Consider the following 21,337-nt stretch of genomic DNA (forward strand, 5'->3'; position numbering starts at 1 on the left):
ATTTCAAGCAGGCAAATCTAGAAAATTTTGTGTATTCCTTGCTTTAAGGAAACTTGAATGCTAAAATACAAATTATATTTATTAGAGATTTAACAGAAGACAGTAATAGTAAATCACAAATTTCTTTCTTTTCACTATTTTTATTTAGAAAAAAAATTGATAAAATTTACATGTAAGTAAGAAGCTTATATCTCAAACAGAGCTTCTTAGGATTAAAAGGAAAAAAAAACCCTTTTTATCTTAATAAGATGCTCTGTTCAAAACAAATTTTAAAGAGTTGCTTTATAAATATTTAACAGTCATGTTCCTGCAAGTCTTACACAAAATAAAATGCATTGTATATGTATTTTTCCTATGCTCACTGACATACAATAAAATAACACCAGGTGGGAATCGGGAGACTTGAGTTCTAGTCTTAACGCTGATACTTTCATGGGTTATGGGTTATGGGTTACATTGCATACCCCCAAATTTGTATGTTGAGGCCCTAATCTGAAGTATGTCAGAATGTGAATTTATTTGAAAATAGGGTAACTGGAGATGTAATTAGTTAGGATGAGGTCACACTGGAGTGGAATAGGCCCTTAATCTGATATAACTTGGTGTTCTTATAAAAAGGGGAAATCTGGACACAGTTACGTGCACAGGGAGGATGCCATGTAAACATGAATGCAGAGATTGGGATGATGCATATACAAGCCAAGGAATGCCAAAGACTGTCAGCACACCATCAAAAGCAACAGAAGGAACCAACCCTGACAACATCTTTATCCGGACTTCTAGCCTCCAGAACTGTGAGACAATAAATTTCTGTTATTTAATTCAGTAAAGTTGGGGGATACAAAATTAACATAGAGAAATCTGTTGCATTTCTACACACTTACAACGAACTATCAGAAAGAGAAATTAAGGAAATAATCCCATTTACCATCATGTCAAAAAGAATAAAATACCTAGGAATAAACTTACCTAAGGAGGCAAAAGACCTGTACTCTGAAAAACTATAAGATACTGATGAAGAAACTGAAGATGACACAAACAGACGGAAAGATATACCATGTTCTTGGATTGGAAGAATCAATATTGTTAAAATGACCATACTACCCAAGGCAATCTACAGATTCAATGCAACCCCTATCAAATTACCAATGGCATTTTTCACAGAACTAGAACAAAAATCTTAAAATTTGTATAAAAACACAAAAGACCCTGAATAGTCAAAGCAATCTTGAAAAAGAAGAACGGAGCTGGAGGAACGACACTCCCTGACTTCAGACTATACTACAAAGCCACAGTCATCAAAACAGCATGGTACTGGGCACAAAAACAGACATATAGATCAATGGAACAGGACAGAAAGCCCAGAAATAAACCTGTGCACTTATGGTCAATTAATCTACGACAAAGGAGGAAGGGATATACAATGGAGAAAAGACAGCCTCTTCAATAAGTGGTGCATGGAAAACTGGACAGCTACATGTAAAAACAATGAAATTAGAACATTTTCTACACCATATACAAAAATAAACTCAAAATGGATTAAAGACCTAAATGTAAGACCAGATACTATAAAAATCCTAGAAGAAAACATAGGCAGAACACTCTTTGACATAAATCACAACAATATATTTTTGGATCTGTCTCCTAGAGTAATGGAAACAAAAGCAAAAATAAACAAATGGGCCCTAATTAAACTTAAAAGCATTTACACAGCAAAGGAAATCATAAATAAAACAAAAAGACAACCTACGGAACAAGAGAAAATATTTGCAAATGATGTGACCAACAAGGGCTTGATTTCCAAAATATGCAAACAGCTTATATAGCTCAATATCAAAAAAACAAACAAACCAATTAAAAATGGGCAGAAGACCTGAATAGACATTTTTCCAAAGGAGACATACAGATGGCCAAGAGGCATATGAAAAGATGCTCAACGGCGTTAATTATTAGAATAATGCAAATCAAAAGTACGAGATATCACCTCATACCAGTCAAAATGGCCATCATTAAAAAGTCTACAAATAACAAATGCTGGAGAGGGTACGGAGAAAAGGAAACCATCCTACACTGTTGGTGGGAATGTAAATTGCTGTAGCCACTATGGAAAACAGGATGCAGGTTCCTTAAAAAATTAAAAATAGAGCTGCCACATGATCCAGCAATCCCACTCCTGGGCATATATCCAGAGAAAATGATAATTTGAAAAGACACATGCACCTCAATGTTCACTGCAGCACTATCTACAACAGCCAAGACATGGAAGCAACCTAAATATCCACTGACAGATGAATGGATAATGAAGATGTGGGGGGTGTGTGTGTGTATAAAATATGAATATTACTCAGCCATAATAAAAAAGAATGAAATATTGCCATTTGCAGCAACATGGATGGACCTAGAGATTATTAAGTGAAGTAAATCAGACAGAGAAAGACAAATATATGATACCACTTATATGTGGAATCTTAAAAAATGATACAAATGAGTTTATTTACAAAACAGAAATAAACTCATAGACACAGAAAGCAAACTTATGGTTACCAAAAGGGAAAGGGGGTGGGGGAGGGATAAATTAGGAGTTTGGGATTAGAGGATACAAACTACTGTATATAAAATAGATAAACAACAAGCACCTGCTGTATAAACCAAGGAACTAGATTCAGCATCTTATAATAACCTACAATGGAAAAGAACTCGTGTATATATATATATATATTATATGTATACACATATAATATATATATTATATATATACACACATATATCTGAATCACTTTGCCATACACCTGAAACATTGTAAGTCAACTATACTTCAATTAAAAAAAAAAAAAATACACCCAGTTTGCGGTTCTTTGTTATGGCAACCCTAACAAACTAACACATTTTGTAATTACATAATTTTGGATAAGCTATTTCAACATTCTTGGCTCTACATTTCAACTGGTATCTTTCTTTATATTTTTCCTCTTCCAAATCCTCTCACCAAATATTTTAAATATTTCCCACTATATCTAATTATTTGAGTTACATTATTTGAGTTACATTCCAGTTACCTAAAGATGGAAGATAATTATTTCCAAATGAACTGCTGAACAGATAATATTAGTTTCTAAAGGCATAAATCTTAGTAGTATAAGGTTCTAATTTCTTTAGAAAATCAGTGGCAAATGCTCCTCAAATGAAGAGAATTATCAACTAGTATCTATCTAATGCTTTTACTGGTCGATATACCTTCCTCTCTTTCCTTTGGTTCTTACTAACACAGTTCAATAGAGCAAAATTGCACGTTTGATAAAAAGCGAACTTCTTGGACTTCTTACTAATCTGGAGTTCCTCGTATGATGATTAGTTATGGCCCTGTTCATTTTTGGTGAGATCCAATTTGCTGAACATCAATTTAAATCACAATTTTTTCCTTTAAAATCCCACATTCGAAAACTTTAAAAATTAAAAAAATTTTTTTCTTCCAGTTTTACTGAGAAATAGTTTACTCAAAAACTGTTTAGATTTGACTACTCTTTATTTGGCACTTTAAAAATTTTTTGTTTAATGATCCTTTTCAATTTTGAACACTTCCTTCCCTTTCTCTTTTTTTTTTTTAATTTAAATTTAAATTTTATTTATTTATTTTTGGCTGTGTTGGGTCTCCGTTGCTGCACGCGGGCTTTCTCTAGTTGCAGCGAGCGGGGGCTACTCTTTGTTTCAGTGCGCGGGCTTCTCATTGCGGTGGCTTCTCTTGTTGCGGAGCAAGGGCTCTAGGGACGCGGGCTTCAGTAGTTGTGGCTCGTGGGCTCTAGAGCGCAGGCTCAGTAGTTGTGGTGCACAGGGCTTAGTTGCTCCGCGGCATGTGGGATCTTTCCAGACCAGGGATCGAACCCGTGTCCCCTGCATTGGCAGGCAGACTCTTATCCACTGTGCCACCAGGGAAGCCCCCTTCCCTTTGTTTTACATCTCTGTTGGCTTCTTTAATTTTGCCAGGATCTTTAAATTTCCTCCCTTCTAACGCCTACCTACTTAAGAGCTACTTGGCTTAAAATTTTTTTCAATGTAGCAGTAAACATTTTCATTACCTTTCAGTTTTCCGTCTGAGAATATTAAAACACTAAATTGGTGAATAAATTTTACTATATCCAACCTATAATAAGAATAATACAAATCCCATTCATTTGGTAATTAAAGAAGTTTTATAAGATAGTAGGTATACAAAGTCAGATACCTAAGGTAAGACTTGGGACTATAGATAGAACTTAGGCAAACCAATTCTAAAGACATTACTATTTCCATTTTACCAAAAATCTCTACCTACCTAATTCCTGAAACGTCTTCTAATCTCAGTAGCTACAAACAAACCACTTCTTTTATTTCCACAAAAGGATCATTAGCAGTTTAAAGAACTGATTGATATATTAGCAATATAATTTTAAATATGGTACAAAAAGGCATAGACAAACCAATTGAAGAGAAGAGAGTCCAGAAACAGCCTCAAATACACATGGTAATGTAATATACAATAAAGGTAACATTTCAAACCAGTGGGGAGAAGGTGAATTTTTCAATTAATGGTATTAGACTACATGGTTAGCCATTTGGGAAAAAATTAAAAAGCTAAATTCCCACATCCCTTCTTATACTAAAATAACTCCCACAGGAATCAAATTCAAATGTAAAATTGTAGATGAAAATGTAACTACATTTATATAGAGTTATAGTCTTTGAGTTATGTTTTAGTTAAACATAACTAAATACAGAAGCCATAAAGGAAAAGGTCAATAAGAGCATATAAAATTTTTAAATTTCTTTTAAGGCTTAAAAAGAATATAAAATAAGGAAAGAAAAAATAGACAATGACAACCTGGGGGGAAACATTTGCAATAAATATGACAAATTGCCAAATATCATGATATAAAGAGCTTCTACAAATCAATAACTGAGAAAGAGATGAACAAGCGATAAGAAGAGGAAAAAATGAATTATAAACCTAAGAAGTTACCCTCTTGAATAAAAAAGTGCAACTTTAAAATAATGAGACACCATTTTTATCTAGCAGTTTGCCAAATATTTTAACATTTGCCAAAACCTGACTTCCTCAATACTTGAGAGTATGGAGGGACTTCCCAGGTGGCACAGTGGATAGGATTCCACACTCCCAATGCAGGGGGCCTGGGTCTGATCCCTGGTCAGGGAACTAGATCCCACATGCATGCTGCAACTAAGACTTCGCATGCAGCAACTAAGGAGCCCATGTGCCGCAACTAAGAAGCCCTGGAGCCACAACTAAGGAGCCCGCCTGCCGCAACTAAGGAGCCCGCCTGCCGCAACTAAGACCCGGTGCAACCAAATTAAAAAAATATATATTTGAGGGTATGGGGAAATAGGGACACTCATGCACTATTTGTAGGAATGAAAAGTGGCACTTTGGAAAGGGCATTTGACAGTAACTATAAAAAAATTTTAAAATACTATGTATGTTTGTTTCAAGAGTGTTTGTAGTAAAACAAATTTAAACATGATCTAAATTTCCAAGAACAGGGAAGGGGCAAATAAATAAGACATGGTACATCCACAATATTCAACAAAATGTAGTAAATGTCCAAGACATATTAAAAGAAAACAAGGTGCAGAACGATAGATTTAGTATGATGCTATCTGTGTAAATGAAAATGAAGGATATAAACAAATAAATGCTTATATAGGCATACATAGTATCTGGAAGGACAGACCAAAAATTTGACTTTGGCTATGTCTTGAGTGCAGGACTAAGAGTAAAGAGAAGCATTTACTCTTTAAACCTCTTCATGCCACAGATTATATTTTTTTACCACACGTACTTTATTTAAAAACAGAACTTAAAAAATAAATAACAGTTTAAATACTCCATAAACATTGCTTTTGATCGATGAAACACAACTAACATATATTGAACATCTACTACATGGCAAGTTTTGTAGCAGGGACTGGGTCTTAAGCAAATAACTATTAAACTATAATAATTGAGAAATTCAACTTTCTACAAACATTTATTAAATATACAAATAGGTGATTTCCCAAAAAGTGACAGAGTACTATTTTTCCTCTCATTAACTTATTCCCAATCCCTTCACGTTAAGAATTATTTCCAGGTAACAAATTCTCCCAGGAAATACTTTGTTCCTTGAAAGTATTTCACTCAATTTATTATCACATAACTAAAGAACATGATTTGAATAAGGAATGACTTAAATGTTAAGCTAAAATAATAGTGAATTTAACAATGAATTAGGTTCTATCAGAAAAGGTGGGCTCAAACATTAGGTTCACCAACAAATAATAAATATGTTAATGAATGGTTACAGTAAAGTCACAACTCTTCAAGTCCAGATTTCCTCATATATGAATAATATCAATTTCATAAGGATGTCATGTGCACAAATTCAACCATATTTATTCTTTGCCTTCAGAGATGAATTGATACATATAATAGCCCATATTTAAGAAAAGCAAAAGACACCTATTTAACAGAGGTTAGTATTACATTTTAAAAATTTAACTCAAATACATACTATATTTGTAAACTTCATTCTGAGAAGTTCACTGAATTCAGTTATATTTTGTAATTTCCTTGAAATATGTAACAGTGAACTTATGAACCCACAGAATAGGAACAGAGTTGAAGAAGTTCAGGAATATAAATACTTGTGTTTCTCCATACCACCTGGTTAACTATAGCGAAGACTAACTACCACTCAGATTCTGCTGCTTCATTCATTTTTTTTTTTTTTACCTTCTCTACTACCACTTAGCCCAGTGAGTACTTCCACTAGGTCCCTTCAATGTTTTCAAATTGTCTTGCTTTCTTACTCATTTCTTTGATTATGAACCACAATGAAAAGTTCTATAAGCAAATACAGATAACAAAAATACCAAAATAACAACAACAAAAAATCTACGAAGAACTAACACATTGTTTTTTCCTGAGCAGATGCAATGTAAATATTTATTAGAAGTTTTTCTTTTCCCCAAATAAGCCATGCACTATTACCATAGTCCATAATTCAAGACAGGATAACTAAATTTAAACTAGCATGGTACTCTAGGAATACTACTAGTTAGGAAACAATAAAGATATAAATTATTTTCAAAGAGTCTAACAAGCACTGTAACTAACAAGCATCCAACAATATGCAAAAGAAGGAAGAAGGGGAAGAACCAAGGGAAGACATTTCAGAATTGTAAAGTACATTACTATCCATGATTCTTTCCTCTAGCATGAATAGTGATCTATCTCAAGAGAAATAAAACCCCAAAATATTAACTATCAATAGATACAATTTCAAAAGTACATTATAACATACCACATACCAGTCCAAATAAATAGTGAGCCTTTATGTCCAAACTATTTCTTTAAAATTGTCCATAAGAATGGAGAGTAGTAATTTCATTCTGAACATTTCCAAACAACCCCTCTATAAGTTTTTCCAACTCAATATCCAACTAAGCTTTTATTTTCAAACTCTGAATATATAAGAGGGGCAGAATGTATGAAAAGTGATGGAAAAATACTATATGGTTTTACTTAAATGTGTAACATAAATATATGTAAGTCATATTTAGATATCAACACATAATCCAAAGTACACCATTTATCTTTATAAACAATATAAACTCTATCGTAACATGAATTCTCTTTGAATGTATCAGTAAAATCTATAATTGTTTTAACACACCCATTTTTAGATTTTAACTACAATAGCTTCCTTAACTGACCTTCCATTTAACTGACCTGCCTTAGACAACACCTTTTTTTTTGCCCTTTATTAAATATGTCTCGACATGCTGAGCACTCTCAACTAGTACGCTATTTTTAGTATATTCAGGCACTTCTGGCCCACTAGTTGAGTTACATGTTTAACAAGTCAGTTGGTTGTTCCTAAACCTGTTTATGCCAGTTTACTTGCTGTAGTTCTTACATAACTTAAACATCATGTAAATCTATGGAATACAAGAGCAAAGAGAGCTGTTTCTATGTAAACTACATTGAATGCAAGCTAAGTAGAATGACTCAATAAAGGTGAGTCATTCTTTTAAAAGGTATTAAATTAAATAAAGGTGAGACATCTGTAAAATATTAGGGAAAAACATTAAAAGTCAAAAAGAGGAACCTATATTTAGGGTTTTTCAAAAGTATCTTTAACTTTTTATTCCACTTTAGAGAATCAAAACTGGAAATTGCAAATCAGGCATTATGGATATAATACTTTACACAAGAACAACTTCTCTCAACTCCATATTCAAAGACATACCATTAGCTCTACATCAGAAAGTTGGTAAGTGAATTTAAATTTATATATTTTAAGTCAAAATTTTAAAATGTTAAGATACGTATCTTTTTATTTTCCTGCTTTAACTTTTTCAATAACTCACCAAGTAACTGTCCCAATCTATCAGATACGAAGCCATCTAACATCTTTTTTTCTGAAGCCCTTGTTTAATGGCTTGCTGTAACCAACTAGATAAATACTACATGTCTATATAAAATAACAGTATGTAGTAATACACTATAAAATAATTTTATGGAAAAAAATATTAGACTGCATGCTCCACAAGAGCAAGGATCTTAATCTGTTTTGTTCATAGACATATCCCAAGCCCCTAGAATAGGTTCCTGGTGTATCACTTATGCTCAATAAATATTTGTTGAATGAAGGAGAACAGGAGCTTACCGTGATGACAGCCTTGCTAAGACAGATGGATCCTCTACAGCCATACTCTGTCTCATCTTCAGATTTGTAGTAACTCAGAGTATTATTTTTCAAAACTACCCAACGGTCCTGCCACCCATGAATGTAGTTTGTCCACTGGAGGAGAAGAAAACAAAAAATTAAGTCAGTATTTTAGAAATCCAAACTTTCTGAAACAGCAGTCAATCTAAGTTTAAAACCAAAATGTGAAAAGTCCTAACTTAATTATAAACAGTAAAAAAAAAAGTGAAAAGTTAAAATTTTCCAGATTGCATATAATTTTCAGTAATTTCTACAAAATTATAAATAAAAGATAATAAAATATAACATTTTCTTGTAATATTTGAGGAATAAAAGTGAAGCACACTTCAGTTCAAAATTCTGCTTTACTCTTTGTGTGCTTTCATCCTCCCCTCCTCACCACCTTCAAAACTCTTAAATTGTTTTGGTCCCTGCCATAAATGACATATTCAAGAGAAAAGTAAGTTTGGCTATACAGTCTGTCATTCTCCTACACCAAGTACTGCATGAAACCCTCTAAATCAACAGAAGTAGAAGTCAATCATGGCCAAAACTCTATTTTTGTTGTAAGTTATTCCTACATGAAAATGTATGATGTTTACGACTACATTAAAGTAAAAATAGATTATTAATCTTTAGTAAGTCTACATCAACTTTATTTTTACCTCCACAGAACTCAATATTATAGAATAGTTAATTCATTTTCTAAGTTTCTCTGAAGATCTATTTTTCAAACTCAAGAGTAAAATACAAACATAAAACTGGTTTTCAAAAACGTACGTGGATTATCCGTTTCCAGTACCTACAAATGGTTTCTGCGTTGCTAAAGTTTCGCTGCTGCACAGTGAAGATCACAATCAATAAACTTGCAAAGGCAGAAATGTAACCTCTATGGGAATTGTTGATATTGCATATTTTTATGCTCTGGGGTTTTAAGTACAGACAATTCCAAAAACTATCTGCTAACTCAAAAACTATCTATCAAAAACTAACTCTAAATGGATTGTTAAAAGTATACTGCATTGGCTCAGAGAAATCTTTTCTTTACTATTTCCTAATTCCACAGGTTTGAGATGGTTCAGCTCTTATATCTTCTAAACTCCATCATTACAACCCCTCCCTAAAAGCTTATCCATGCTGGCAATTTAACTCATTCTTTCCTGAGGGCTCTCTAATCACTATTTCCTCATTTTAACTCCCTGCAATTTACTACCACTTAAGACAGTGACTTGAAATAATGATGGTTACATACAAAACTAAATTTACCTCCACCCATAGGGTACACATCCCCCTATGTTCCTATTTCTTTGGCTATACTGCTACTGCCACAGCCATTCAGACTCAAACCTGGCTCAGCGTTCCTGTACTGTATGGACAGAGCAGTGGATACAACATCAGAGAGACTCAACTACTTTTACGAGCTGTGTGAAAAGTTCTGACAAATTATTTAACTTTTCTGAACTTCAGTTTCTTTCCTCAGTCATTTGAATGGGTGAATAAAATCACGAATACACCTACTATATTCCTAGGAGATACTCAATACCTGACTGTTCCTTCTTAATCTTTATAGCCCATTATCAACTCCTATTCATCTTTCCTTCCCATTAAACCCTTAAATCTGACTCCATTATTTTCAAGTAATCCAATCAAATTATCAGGTTCCTGGATTCCTGAGAAGGCTTAATAACCTTACCTCTGATATCTTCTGCTTTTTATTTCATAACTTACATAATCTTATTTATTTATTAGGCATATTTTGCTTACTTATCTTACATATTAACCTCATTGAGCCTCCAGCTCCAAAACTTACATGAACAACTCCCAATTGCCTGTAATACAAATCGTTTAGACTGGCATACCTTAATCCTACCTCGCTTCCAATTACTGCCCGTCAGAAAGCTACTAACTGTGATTGTGGTCAAGTTACTTACCTGTTTGTTTGTTTGTTTGTCAAACTCTACCTCTTAAAGTTGTTTAACATTAAGCAAGAATAGACTTAGAACACTGCCAAGCACACAGTATTTTCTCAGTTGGAGGCAGAGCTATGCATAGCTAATGAAGCTTAGAAACCTTCAGGGAAGCTCACAAGAACAGACACCTTCCAAAGTGACAGAAGGGGCCCTAGAAATCATGTGTCCATATTTTCATATTATTTTCTTACAGAGGACCCAATAATTACATAAGCTGCAGGATTTACGCAGAAAATGTTAACTCCTGTTCACAGCTAGAAGGCAGATTTTTGCCTTTTCTCTACCCTCATAACATTCCCTCGCTCTTCCCCATTTAACAGAGACAAGGCAATATGCAGACACTGCAGGAGAAGCAAACATTCCTGCCTCCAATAGTCCAGCAAGCATAAATTCAAGAGGAAAAAAAAATACATTTAGAATAAGAGTCAGAAGCAAGTTACAAATAAAATGCTATAGGAATTCAAGAGAAGGAGCTCTGGGATGGTTGGTGAAATAAGAAAAGTCTTCATGAAAAGAATAGTTGAGATGGACTCTACACATGGACGGAATTTCAGCCAACAGTTAGGTATGTGGAGAAAACGTTAAGGTAAAGATAAGATAAAAAGGATGGAGGGAATTCAGAAGGAATTGGATGAGACTGACCAAGGCTTAATTGCTCTCAAGTCCTACTAAGGCATGAATCTTTCCCCATCCACAATCTATCTTGATATTTGTTATAACCTAGGATTACTGTCTATCCAGTATTTTTGGAATTTATGTGCCTAAGAAGCGAGTCTGTAGAAAATATGTTTATATAAAAAAAAACCTTTGGGTTGGTGTACAAGTTTACTCCATCACCACCATTCCAAACTCACTCCATTTGGGGGGGGGGAGGAGTGGGGGGACAAAACAAATTAGTATTTGGACTTAACTACATTACTAAGCAGAAGGAAAAGAACAGAGGCTGAGTTCTAACACTTGTTTAAAATTACCAGGTGAATACAAAGGCTGAAAATATATATGTACTTTAAAAGCATACATTCAATAAAAAATATTATTGATTAAAAAACTTCCAAGAAAACATATGCAACCATAAATTGTTAAATTTCAGGGAAATTTCCTTCATAGCTGTTAACAAGAACACCAAAACTACGTTGATTCTATATATGCAGCAACAATGAAGTTATTTACGAACCAAAGAAGTGGTCAAATACTACATTTCTATACACTTAGATATCAAGGAGATAGTCTTCCATTTTTTTGTCATAAAGTATACACTTACTACACTGCTCTGTGTAAGTGATAGTCAGATACTCATATACAGTACATACTCAGAGCACTGGTGACTCCACCAATCACTACGATCCTCCTACCCCCCAAAAAGGGATGATCAATAGTTCAAAAGTACGGCTTGTTTTGTAAAATACCTGACACTCCACAATACTAATTTGGAAGTCTGCTTCTCATTTAATGAGAAAAAAGTGGTGAAATTACCTGAATCACTGAGAAGCAAAGAGCCCATTTCATAACAGTTCCAAAGAGAAATGTATACCTATTGCACAACGTGTTCAATACAGATTCCTAAATTACAAGATACATTTAATCCAAAGAAACCCTAGGGAGCTTCACTTTACTGAAAACTTTTCACTGAAATTCCAATAATGATCACAGTATCAACACACACCATAATTTTTCTGTATGCAAATGAAAGTTAACACTCACAAGCCTTAGTTCTGACATACTCATGCATTTCTTAAGTCCTTTCTCGGCCTTCTAAAGACAATATAAAAGCTAATATGAAACAATTCCACAAACAACGTCCCAATGCTTAGCCAAAGTATGTATACTGGAAGCAGGGTGATTTCTTAATAGCCAGTGGCTGCACATGATCTAGGATCTTATGACCAGCTTGTTGAGAGACTGGACCTTGCTCCCCCTCTCCAAGTTAACTGCTAGCTCCAGCCATTTCTAATAGTTTAACAGGAAGAGAGAAGGAAGTAAAAAAGACAATGTGGATCTTCTCATAGCAAAAACATTAAAAAAAAAAAAAGAAAAAGAAAAAGAAACAAAAAAAACCCCAACAACAAACCCCAAACTATGTACTACCAAAAGAAAAGATCACCCACCTTCTCTCTTAAAAAGGGCCTCATCCATTTCAATTAATTAGCTTTCAAACTCTACAAATGACTATCTGCTTTGCAAAAATTTTGGAAAAGTGGTTTAAAAAAATTTAGGAAAAGTAAGATGTCTTTTCCTTACTCTGGCCCACTCACTGCAAGAATATTTTACTATTAAATAATTCTCTTCTTCCTGGACTAAAGGTCGGTCTCCATTCTGACAGGTTTCAAGTTACTATTAATATTTCTTGTACCTATCACCTGACTACTCAATAGCTCTTCTCTGAACTCGGGTAAAGAGTAAGGGGAAAAGTACAAAACTCCTCTCATTGAGATCTTTCACTACATCTAGCCTGGCACAGTTTACCACCTCAGATTTCAGCACCAAGCCGAGTTGCTCCGGCTTCTGTCTCAAAAGCAAGGTCTGCAGAAACCCCTCAACCCTATTCTGCTTGGCATCTCCGGACTAACCTCGTTTGAGAGATCTGAGGTGCACGGTTCCCATGCCCAGTCCTTCGGGTACCGCTGTTGCCCAACCCAAATTGCTATACCCGGACAGCTGCCGCCCGGGGTCCCAAGCCACGGTGCGCATCCCGCTCCCAAACAGGATCCGGGGTTGGGACAGGTCTTTCCCGGTCCCAGACCGCCGAGCCCCAGAGCAGGCGAGGAAGACAGTCCCCTTCTGCCCCCACCCCCACCCCAGCCCTGGCCCGGGCACTCGTGCCGCAGTACTCGGGCCCACACCCCGGCACATTCCGCAGCCCCCGCCCCGGCAGAGTCTGTGCCTCGCGCCCAGCCCCACCCCATGCCCTCAGCGGCTCGCCTCGCCGCAGGTGAGTCTGGGCAAGGGGTCCTCGGCCCCGCGGGTTGCTCACCTTGCTGAGGACCCCGCAGCGCTCCACAGGCGGCCCGGACTCCGTCTCCGGATCCTCCTCCGAGCCAGACGAGTTCCAGCTCTGGTTATCCGACATGGAGGCGCGACAGCCAAGCAGGAGACCGGCCCCCGCTCCCTGAACTGCGCCGGCGGAGGCGCCCAGTCCCCGGGGTGAAGGGTCGGAGGATGGCGAAGGAAGGAGTGCCCGCTCGGGAGCAGGAGGAAGCTGGAGGAGGGACGAAGTGCGCCCGCCGCGCCGCCGCCGCCTTCGCGCCTGACACCGAGCGGACCGGGGAAGGAGGACGAGTGGCGAAGGAAGCCTGCCCTTCCAGCCGTCAGCCGCCGCCGCCGTCGTCGCCGTCGCCGTGACCCCTGCGCTCTGCCCGGCGCTGCCACCCGAACTCAGCCCCCTCGATGCCAACCTCGGGGGAAACGAAAAGGGGAGGAAGAGAGGAAAAGAAAATCTAGCTGCAGAGACCCAGGTCCACTCACACCTCCGCTACCGCCGCCATCTTCCTGCCTGGCCCACTATTTACCCTCCCCTCCCCTCTCCCCTCCCCTTCGTCCTCCCATTCTCCCCCGGCTCTCCGCCCCGTTCTCCTCCCAACGTCTGACGCGACACGCCGAGGCTCGGAGTCCCCTCCCGCAACCTACCTCCTGCCCTCCCGGGTGACGCCGGGTAGAAAAGTAGGAGGAGCGGAGAAAGGAGAAGGAGGGATGGGGACGCCACTGTGCTGCATTCTGGGAAGGACGCTGCTCCGTACGCCGCGCAGCCTCCTGGGAGTTGTAGTCGAGGTCCTGAGGGAACAGGGGAGAGATCCGCGTTGGTAAGTTTTGCCGCCTTGGGGACGGGCAAGGGGAGGGTGGGCTTCGTTTGACAGTTGCGTGACCCGTCCCCTCGGCCGCGCTTCTATCTCAGCGTAGTGTGTTTATGACGAACTTATGGCGGGCTTGTGGGCCCGGACGTGAGATAACTCTGCTGAGGATGCCCGGGCTTGCCTTCCATGGCGGCTTCCCGAAAGCCCGGGAGCATCTTGCCGCTTGCCCGGACAGAAGTGTACCGGGCGCTTCCGCTTCAACCGGGGGCCAGGGGTTTGCGACCTCTCTAATGACTAGGGCGTTTCTTGCCGTCAAACCACCTCTGCGAATTTCGAAGGTCTTCCATCTCGCTCTTTAGAAGTTAAGACTTCACACGACGTTTCCCTCTTTAGAAGGAAGAATTTAGTCCCTTCTCACCAGAGCAAGAGCTTTTCGTTGTTAGATTTACAGAGTTTTTATGTGGAAAGTAATTTTGAAGATGTCAGGGATAAATGACGTTGAAGAGTTGATAAAATAAAATAAGAATGTGAGATGAGAGCCTGGAGTTTTCTCTTAGTTGTAAATGAGTGTTTTCCTGACACCCAAGTTAACAACAATCTCTACTGACCTACCTTCCTCTGAAAGGAGAGGTTGGAATAGAAACTGTCATGTATAACAAAAACCAAAGTGCAATGATCGTATTGAGTAATAAGGGATTAGGCAATAGGAGGCTGGCTTTGCTTTAAGACTAGAATTGAATTAGTGGAAAGACCAATAGAAGATCTAACAAATCTTGTTTAGTCTCTTTGCATACATTATAAGGATAACTTTTATGGGGAGAGCTTTAACTTTGTAGCTTGAGTTCTTTCATCCTGTTTGCTACTTCTCCATCTCGTCAATTTTCTAGTAATTGTCAACAGTAAAATTACTTATTAAACCTTAGAAAGAATACCTGCTTACTGCAGGTGACAGGAGAATAGAAGTGAAATTTTGAGTCTAGGGGAAAAGGCACAGTGGCCAGAAATAGCTCTGGTAGCCAAAGAGGTCAACTTAACTGGGATCTTAAGGAAAAAAACGGAATGATGGAAAGTGTCTTTGAGAAGTACCTATGAATCTTTCATTTTCCTAGATTTACACTTAAAAATGCTGGATCTGTTGTAAATCAGTTACAAATCATTTTTCCATTGTGAAATCAAGTGACAATGCATAATTGAAAGCCATTCAGATGAATAAAACCTTGAGATAAAGCTTTTGAAAATACTTTGTCAACATTAATTAAAACATAATCCAAATTTTGTCATTCAAAAAAGAAAAAACCCACTTAGCACATTTTTCCTCTTTATTGAGTTAGTAAATTATACCTTTAGAATATCAAATATTGTAGCAATTAAATTTTGCTTTGCCTTCCAATTACCTAATATAGTTGACGTCCTTTTTCTGATTCTTTTGAGCTCTAGGTTTTAAAATGTCATTAATCTCAAGGAAATGATTGTGAATTGTTGAGAACTCCACTTCATAATGCAATTTAGAATCATGGGAGCATAGTATATATTTATTTTTATTTTATTTAAAAAATTGTTTTGGCTGCGTTGGGTCTTCGTTTCTGTGAGCAGGCTTTCTCTAGTTGCGGTGAGCGGGGGCTACTCTTGGTTATGGTGCGCGGGCTTATTGTGGTGGCTTCTCTTGTCGCGGAACATGGGCTCTAGGCACGCAGGCTTCAGTAGTTGCAGCACGCAGGCTCAGTAATTGCGGCACAGGGGCCCTAGAGTGCGCGGGCTTCAGTAGTTGTGGCGCACAGGGTTAGTTGCTCCGCGGCATGTGGGATCTTTCCGGACCAGGGATCGAACCCGTGACCATTGCACTGGCAGGCGGATTCTTAACCACTGAGCCACCAGGGAAGTCCCTATATTTATTTTCAAATGGAACTTTTTATTGTATTTTATGCATTTCTTTTTTTAAGAAAATATTTTTTTATTTAATTTTTTTGCTGCATCGGGTCTTAGTTGCGCCACACAGGCTCTTCATTGTGGCGCACGGGCTCAGTAGTTGCGGCACAAGGGGTTAGTTGCCCTGTGGCATATGGGATCTTAGTTCCATGACCAGGGATCGAACCCACGTTCCCTGCATTGGAAGGTGGATTCTTAACCACTGGACCACCAGGGAAGTCCCTTATGCATTTCTAAATTGTGTGATTGTAACCACCAACACTAATATGACTACAGTGCCCACTTAATCAGTAGGGAATTGTTTCATTGTATTTAGAATTAATATGAGAGAAATTGTCTTTTTAAAAATGTTTTTGTGGGACTTCCCTGGCAGTCCAGCGGTTAAGACTTCGTGCTTCCACTGAAGGGGGCATGGTTTCAATCCCTGGGGTGGGGGGGAACTAAGATCCCACATGCCCCATGGCATGGCCTAATAAATAAATAAAAGCTATTGCCACATTGTCTCTCTATACTTACAAGACTATTTAAAAATGTTTTTAAGTACAGAAGAATTTTTGTATATTGATCAGAATACCACATTAGAGGTTGGGATTCACTTCATTTTTGCTAATGGGAAGAAATTGCAATACAGTAGTAAAATACATGAGCTTTCTCTTTATGGTGAGAGTGACAGCTTCTCAGTTTTCTCGCTAACTTAGAACCTTCCCCAACCTTCTTGTAAATATTCCATATTTTCTCTTTTAGTAGTTTTTTTTTTTTAAACTCTTAAAACTTGAATCCACCTGGGATTTATTTTTGTGTATGGAATAAGGTAGGAATTGTTTTTTAAGGACAGCCACTTGGCCCAACATTTTATTTAATAGCCTATTCTTACGCTTATATTTATGTGATACACAAAATCTACATATACCTAGGTCTGTTTCTGGACTCCATTCTTTTTCATTGATCTACTTGTCTGTACCTGTGCTAATACCATACTGTTTTAATTATTTAACTTTATACTATTTTCGTATATAATACCAAAACTCTCCTGATGTCCTTTTTCATTTGGATATTTTTGTATATCCTCTCTTCCAGATGAATTTTAGAACACCTTGTCAAATTACATGAAACACTCTATTGGAATTTGTATTAATAATGCACTTATTTTATGAAGAAAATGACATCTTTACAATATTAACTCTTAGCCTCCGTCAGGCACTTTACATACCTGATCTAACTTATTCCCTATAAACCACATAAGGTGAGCGTTGTTGGCCTCATTTTAAGGATAATGAAACTGAAGCTCAGTGCTGCTAAGTAACTTATCCAGTGTCAAATAGGTACTAAGTGTTGGAGTTAGGATTTGAACACAGATCTGATTTTAAAGATCATACTCTTTTCCTTGCTTCAGAATACCTCTAAAAGTGGGAAGAATTGTGTAAATAAATAACATATCCTGTAGATGAGTATATCAGAGCAACTATGCTCTTAATTCAGCTAATGATTTTGCACATCTTTCATTTACCCACTGCTTACATCTATGCTGTCTCATTTAACCGCAATATAGAATTTATTATTGCTATCCTATTTCTATTATTATTTCTATTTCTAATATTTCATATGAAGAAACTGAACCCAGAGAAGTTAAATAACTTTCCAAAGGTCATACAGCAGTAAAGAGCATAGTTGCAGTTTGAGCCCAACTATCCTGATTGCAGCGTTCATTCTCATCCCACTAGAGTTCTTCAGTTCCTCTTCTTTCTCCCCATCTTCCACTTCACCTCATTCTCCCACCATTTTTCTCCACAAAACACCAATCCCAAAGCCTTCATCCCTACCTCACTCTCGCACTGCAATGACACAGAAGCCAAAAACCCAGAGGTGCTGGAAGTGAGAATCTTGCAGTTTTACTGATCAACAGGTAGAGGCCTGGAAGGGAATATCCAGTCGCGCCTCCCCCCAACTCCCACCCCAGATGCGATGCGCGGATTGTGGGATCCTAGTTCCCTGACCAGGGATTGAATCTGGGTCCTCAGCAGTGAAAGCGTGGAGTCCTAACCATTGGACCACCAGGGAATTCCCGGGAATATTTCTTCTTGATGCTAGAACTGTAGTAGGAGAGGATGTCCCAAGTTGAAATTGAAGACATTGTCTAATGTTTTTAAATGATGCTATAAAAGCCTCTGTTAGTATCTTAGCCTGCCGTAACAAAATACCACAGGCTGGGTGGCTGTGGTCCCTCTTCCTCTTCTAATAACACCAGCCCTATTGGGTTAGGGTCCTACCCTTATGGCCTCACTTAACCTTAAATATCTCCTTATAGGCCCTGTCTCCATATACAGTCACATTGAGAGTTAGGTCCTCAAAATATGAATTTGAGGGGAACACAATTTAGTCCATAACAGAGCTTGTAGGTTCTGTATTCCCACAGTATTTATTACGGTAAAGATGCATTTGGAATTAAATAGGCCTTTTTAGCTAACCTGGGAATTTAACTGTTCTTTGTAATCTTTATAATGCTGTTCCCAACTGAAACATAGCTAGTTAAAAACTGGGGATTTACATAAGAAACTTGATTTTGAAAACTTAGAGATACTAATCTATGAAACAGAGGTAATGATCTATGAATAGCAACAGTCTAAAAACTAAAGTACAAGTGAACAAAATACAGCATATGAATAAAACAACTGATTTTTTTTGCCCTATTTTAACGTCTTGAATAATAATCTGGGTGGTGAAATTATGGACCACTTGAATTTTTCTCTTTGTACCATTTTGTATGAAAAAAGTATATCATGTGAGTGTGTGCATGTGTATATGTATCACTTTTGTGAGAAGAAATGGTAATTATAAATGATATAAATTAAAGATTAATCTCTTTACACACAGTGTTCTAAATTAATTTTCAACTTAGAGTTGTTAATGTCCCTGTTTTTCCATACATTTTCCTCTTTACCATCAAGAGAATTGATGATTACAGGATTTCTTAAAAAGGCCCTATCATTGTCTTCAGAGTTATTTTCCCCAAGCTGCTGACCCCTATCCTTCACATTTTGATACATACATAATGACAGTTATGTCACAACTGCTGTCTCACTGACAAGGATTATATGAACCATCCCGATTTTTTAAATGAAAAAATGTGTGTTCTTGAAGCAGTGAAATATGGTACAGTCAGCCTTCCCTATCTAGGGGTTCCGCATCCTCGTATTCAACCAACCTTAGGTCAAAAATATCCAAAAAAAAAAAAAAAAATTCTAGAAAGCTCCAAAAAGCAAAAGTTGAATTTCCTGCCCACCAGCAACTATTTACACAGCATTTACATTGTATTCGGTGTTATAAGTAGCCTAGAGATGACTTAAAGTATACAGGAGGCTAAAATACTGCACTATTTTACATAGAGGTCCTGAGTATTCATGGATTTTGGTATCCGCAGGGGGTCCTGTAACCAATCCCCTATGGATACTGAGGGAGGACTGTACTTGGTTTTTTAAGCATTTCCCCTTCTTTTGTCCTCCCTAAGAGCACTATTTGTGATTTTTAGAATATAAACATATACAGACAGTCCCCTACTTAAAATGATTCAATTTAGGATTTTTCGACTTTATGATGGTGCAAAAGCAACACACATTCAGTAAAAACCATCCTTTGAATTTTGAAATTTGATCTTTTCTCAGCCTAGCAACATGTGACGTGATACTCTCTTGTGATGCTGGGCAGTGGCAGCAAGCCATATGATCATGAGGGCTTAACAACCGTTCTGTACCCATACCCCTGTTCTGCTTTTCACTTTCAGTACAGTACTCAGTAAATTACATGAGCTATTTAACATTTTATTATAAAACAGAGTTTGTATTGGATCATTTTGCCCAACTATAGGCTATTGTTAAGTGTTCTGAGTACATTTAAGGTGGGCTAGGCTAAGCTATGATGTTCAGTAGATGTATTAAATACTTTTCCTACCTAAAGTTATTTTCAGCTTACGATGGGTTTATTGGGACATAACCCCATCATAAGTCAAGGAAGATCTGTGTGTGTGATGGGGGGGACACTCTACCATTGTGCAAATTGCATTTTTAATTTAACAGTATATTGTGAACATCTATTTCGTAGCGTTCGTTTTAATGACTGCATAGAATTCCTTTCTTGATGGGCAATCAACATTTTTCGTGTTTTGCTATTACAAAAACGCTATAAAGAAACACTCGTTTAACTTTATTTTTGTGTACTTGTCTAGCTCTTTTTGGGGGGTAAATTCCCAATAGTGGGCTGCTGAAACAGAGAATATGTACATTTTACAGTGGGAGACTATCAACTTGTTCTCAAAAAAGTTTGCATTAGTTTACGCTGCCCAGTAGTGTGTCTGAGTCCTTCCTCCCCGCCCTCCCACCACCCCTCCCTGCCCCAATACTTGAAGACAAAGGATGGTGGTAGGATAGCATTTGAGCAAGCTATTGGAAGGAGATAATGGTAGGAGGTTACAATTTCAGAATGAACCACATTGGAATACTTTTATCGATGTTTATTTTGGTTGACCAGTCGGATATTATACTATTATTGATCCTATCAAGGCTCTTTGACTGAAGGAATCAGAAATATGTTTGGGGTAGCTCAAATAAGAGAATGTTATTGTTGAGATCTCTGAATCCTCAGCTGGGCCTCGTACACGTACTTCAATACTTGGAAAATGAGGATTTGGTGTTTTTCTATTCATCTCTGGGGCTTCATGATAGCTTTCATCTCTATGTTCTTGTGTTCTCAATCTCAGTTTGTCTCTTCAAATCTCATCTTGCATGTTGTCCAACTTGTTTTAACTACCTGTCAGTTTCAGGGCTCTCTCAATGTCTCTTAGTTCGGATTCTTAAAAGAAATAGGTAGTTGGCCAGCCAGTGCTCTAATCAGCTCTTCCCAAAAGTGTGGAATGTAAGTC

At 37.5% G+C, this 21,337-nt stretch overlaps 2 protein-coding genes across 5 annotated transcripts in view; one reads left to right on the forward strand and one right to left on the reverse strand.

The window, feature by feature from the left end:
* Positions 1-14,504, reverse strand: part of CERT1 (ceramide transporter 1) — a 128,269-nt gene extending 113,765 nt beyond the window's left edge. Inside the window, exons 1-3 of one of the 3 annotated variants that reach the window (XM_036845533.1) lie at positions 14,336-14,504; positions 13,683-14,091; positions 8,703-8,837 (exon numbers count right to left, since the gene is read on the reverse strand). In XM_036845533.1, coding sequence (XP_036701428.1) covers positions 8,703-8,837; positions 13,683-14,091; positions 14,336-14,421 — 630 coding nt within the window. In that variant the 5' untranslated portion in view covers positions 14,422-14,504. Of the gene's footprint in view, positions 1-8,702; positions 8,838-13,682; positions 14,236-14,335 lie in introns of those variants that run through there. The other 2 variants (XM_036845530.1, XM_036845531.1) reach the window with 2 other exon arrangements.
* Positions 14,412-21,337, forward strand: part of POLK (DNA polymerase kappa) — a 79,397-nt gene continuing 72,471 nt past the window's right edge. For both annotated transcript variants that reach the window (XM_036845528.1, XM_036845529.1), the window contains exon 1: positions 14,412-14,508. The gene's annotated coding sequence lies outside the window, so the exon portion shown is untranslated. The remainder of the gene's footprint in view (positions 14,509-21,337) is intronic.

The sequence above is a fragment of the Balaenoptera musculus genome, chromosome 3, assembly GCF_009873245.2.
Source record: "Balaenoptera musculus isolate JJ_BM4_2016_0621 chromosome 3, mBalMus1.pri.v3, whole genome shotgun sequence".
Taxonomy (NCBI): domain Eukaryota; kingdom Metazoa; phylum Chordata; class Mammalia; order Artiodactyla; family Balaenopteridae; genus Balaenoptera; species Balaenoptera musculus.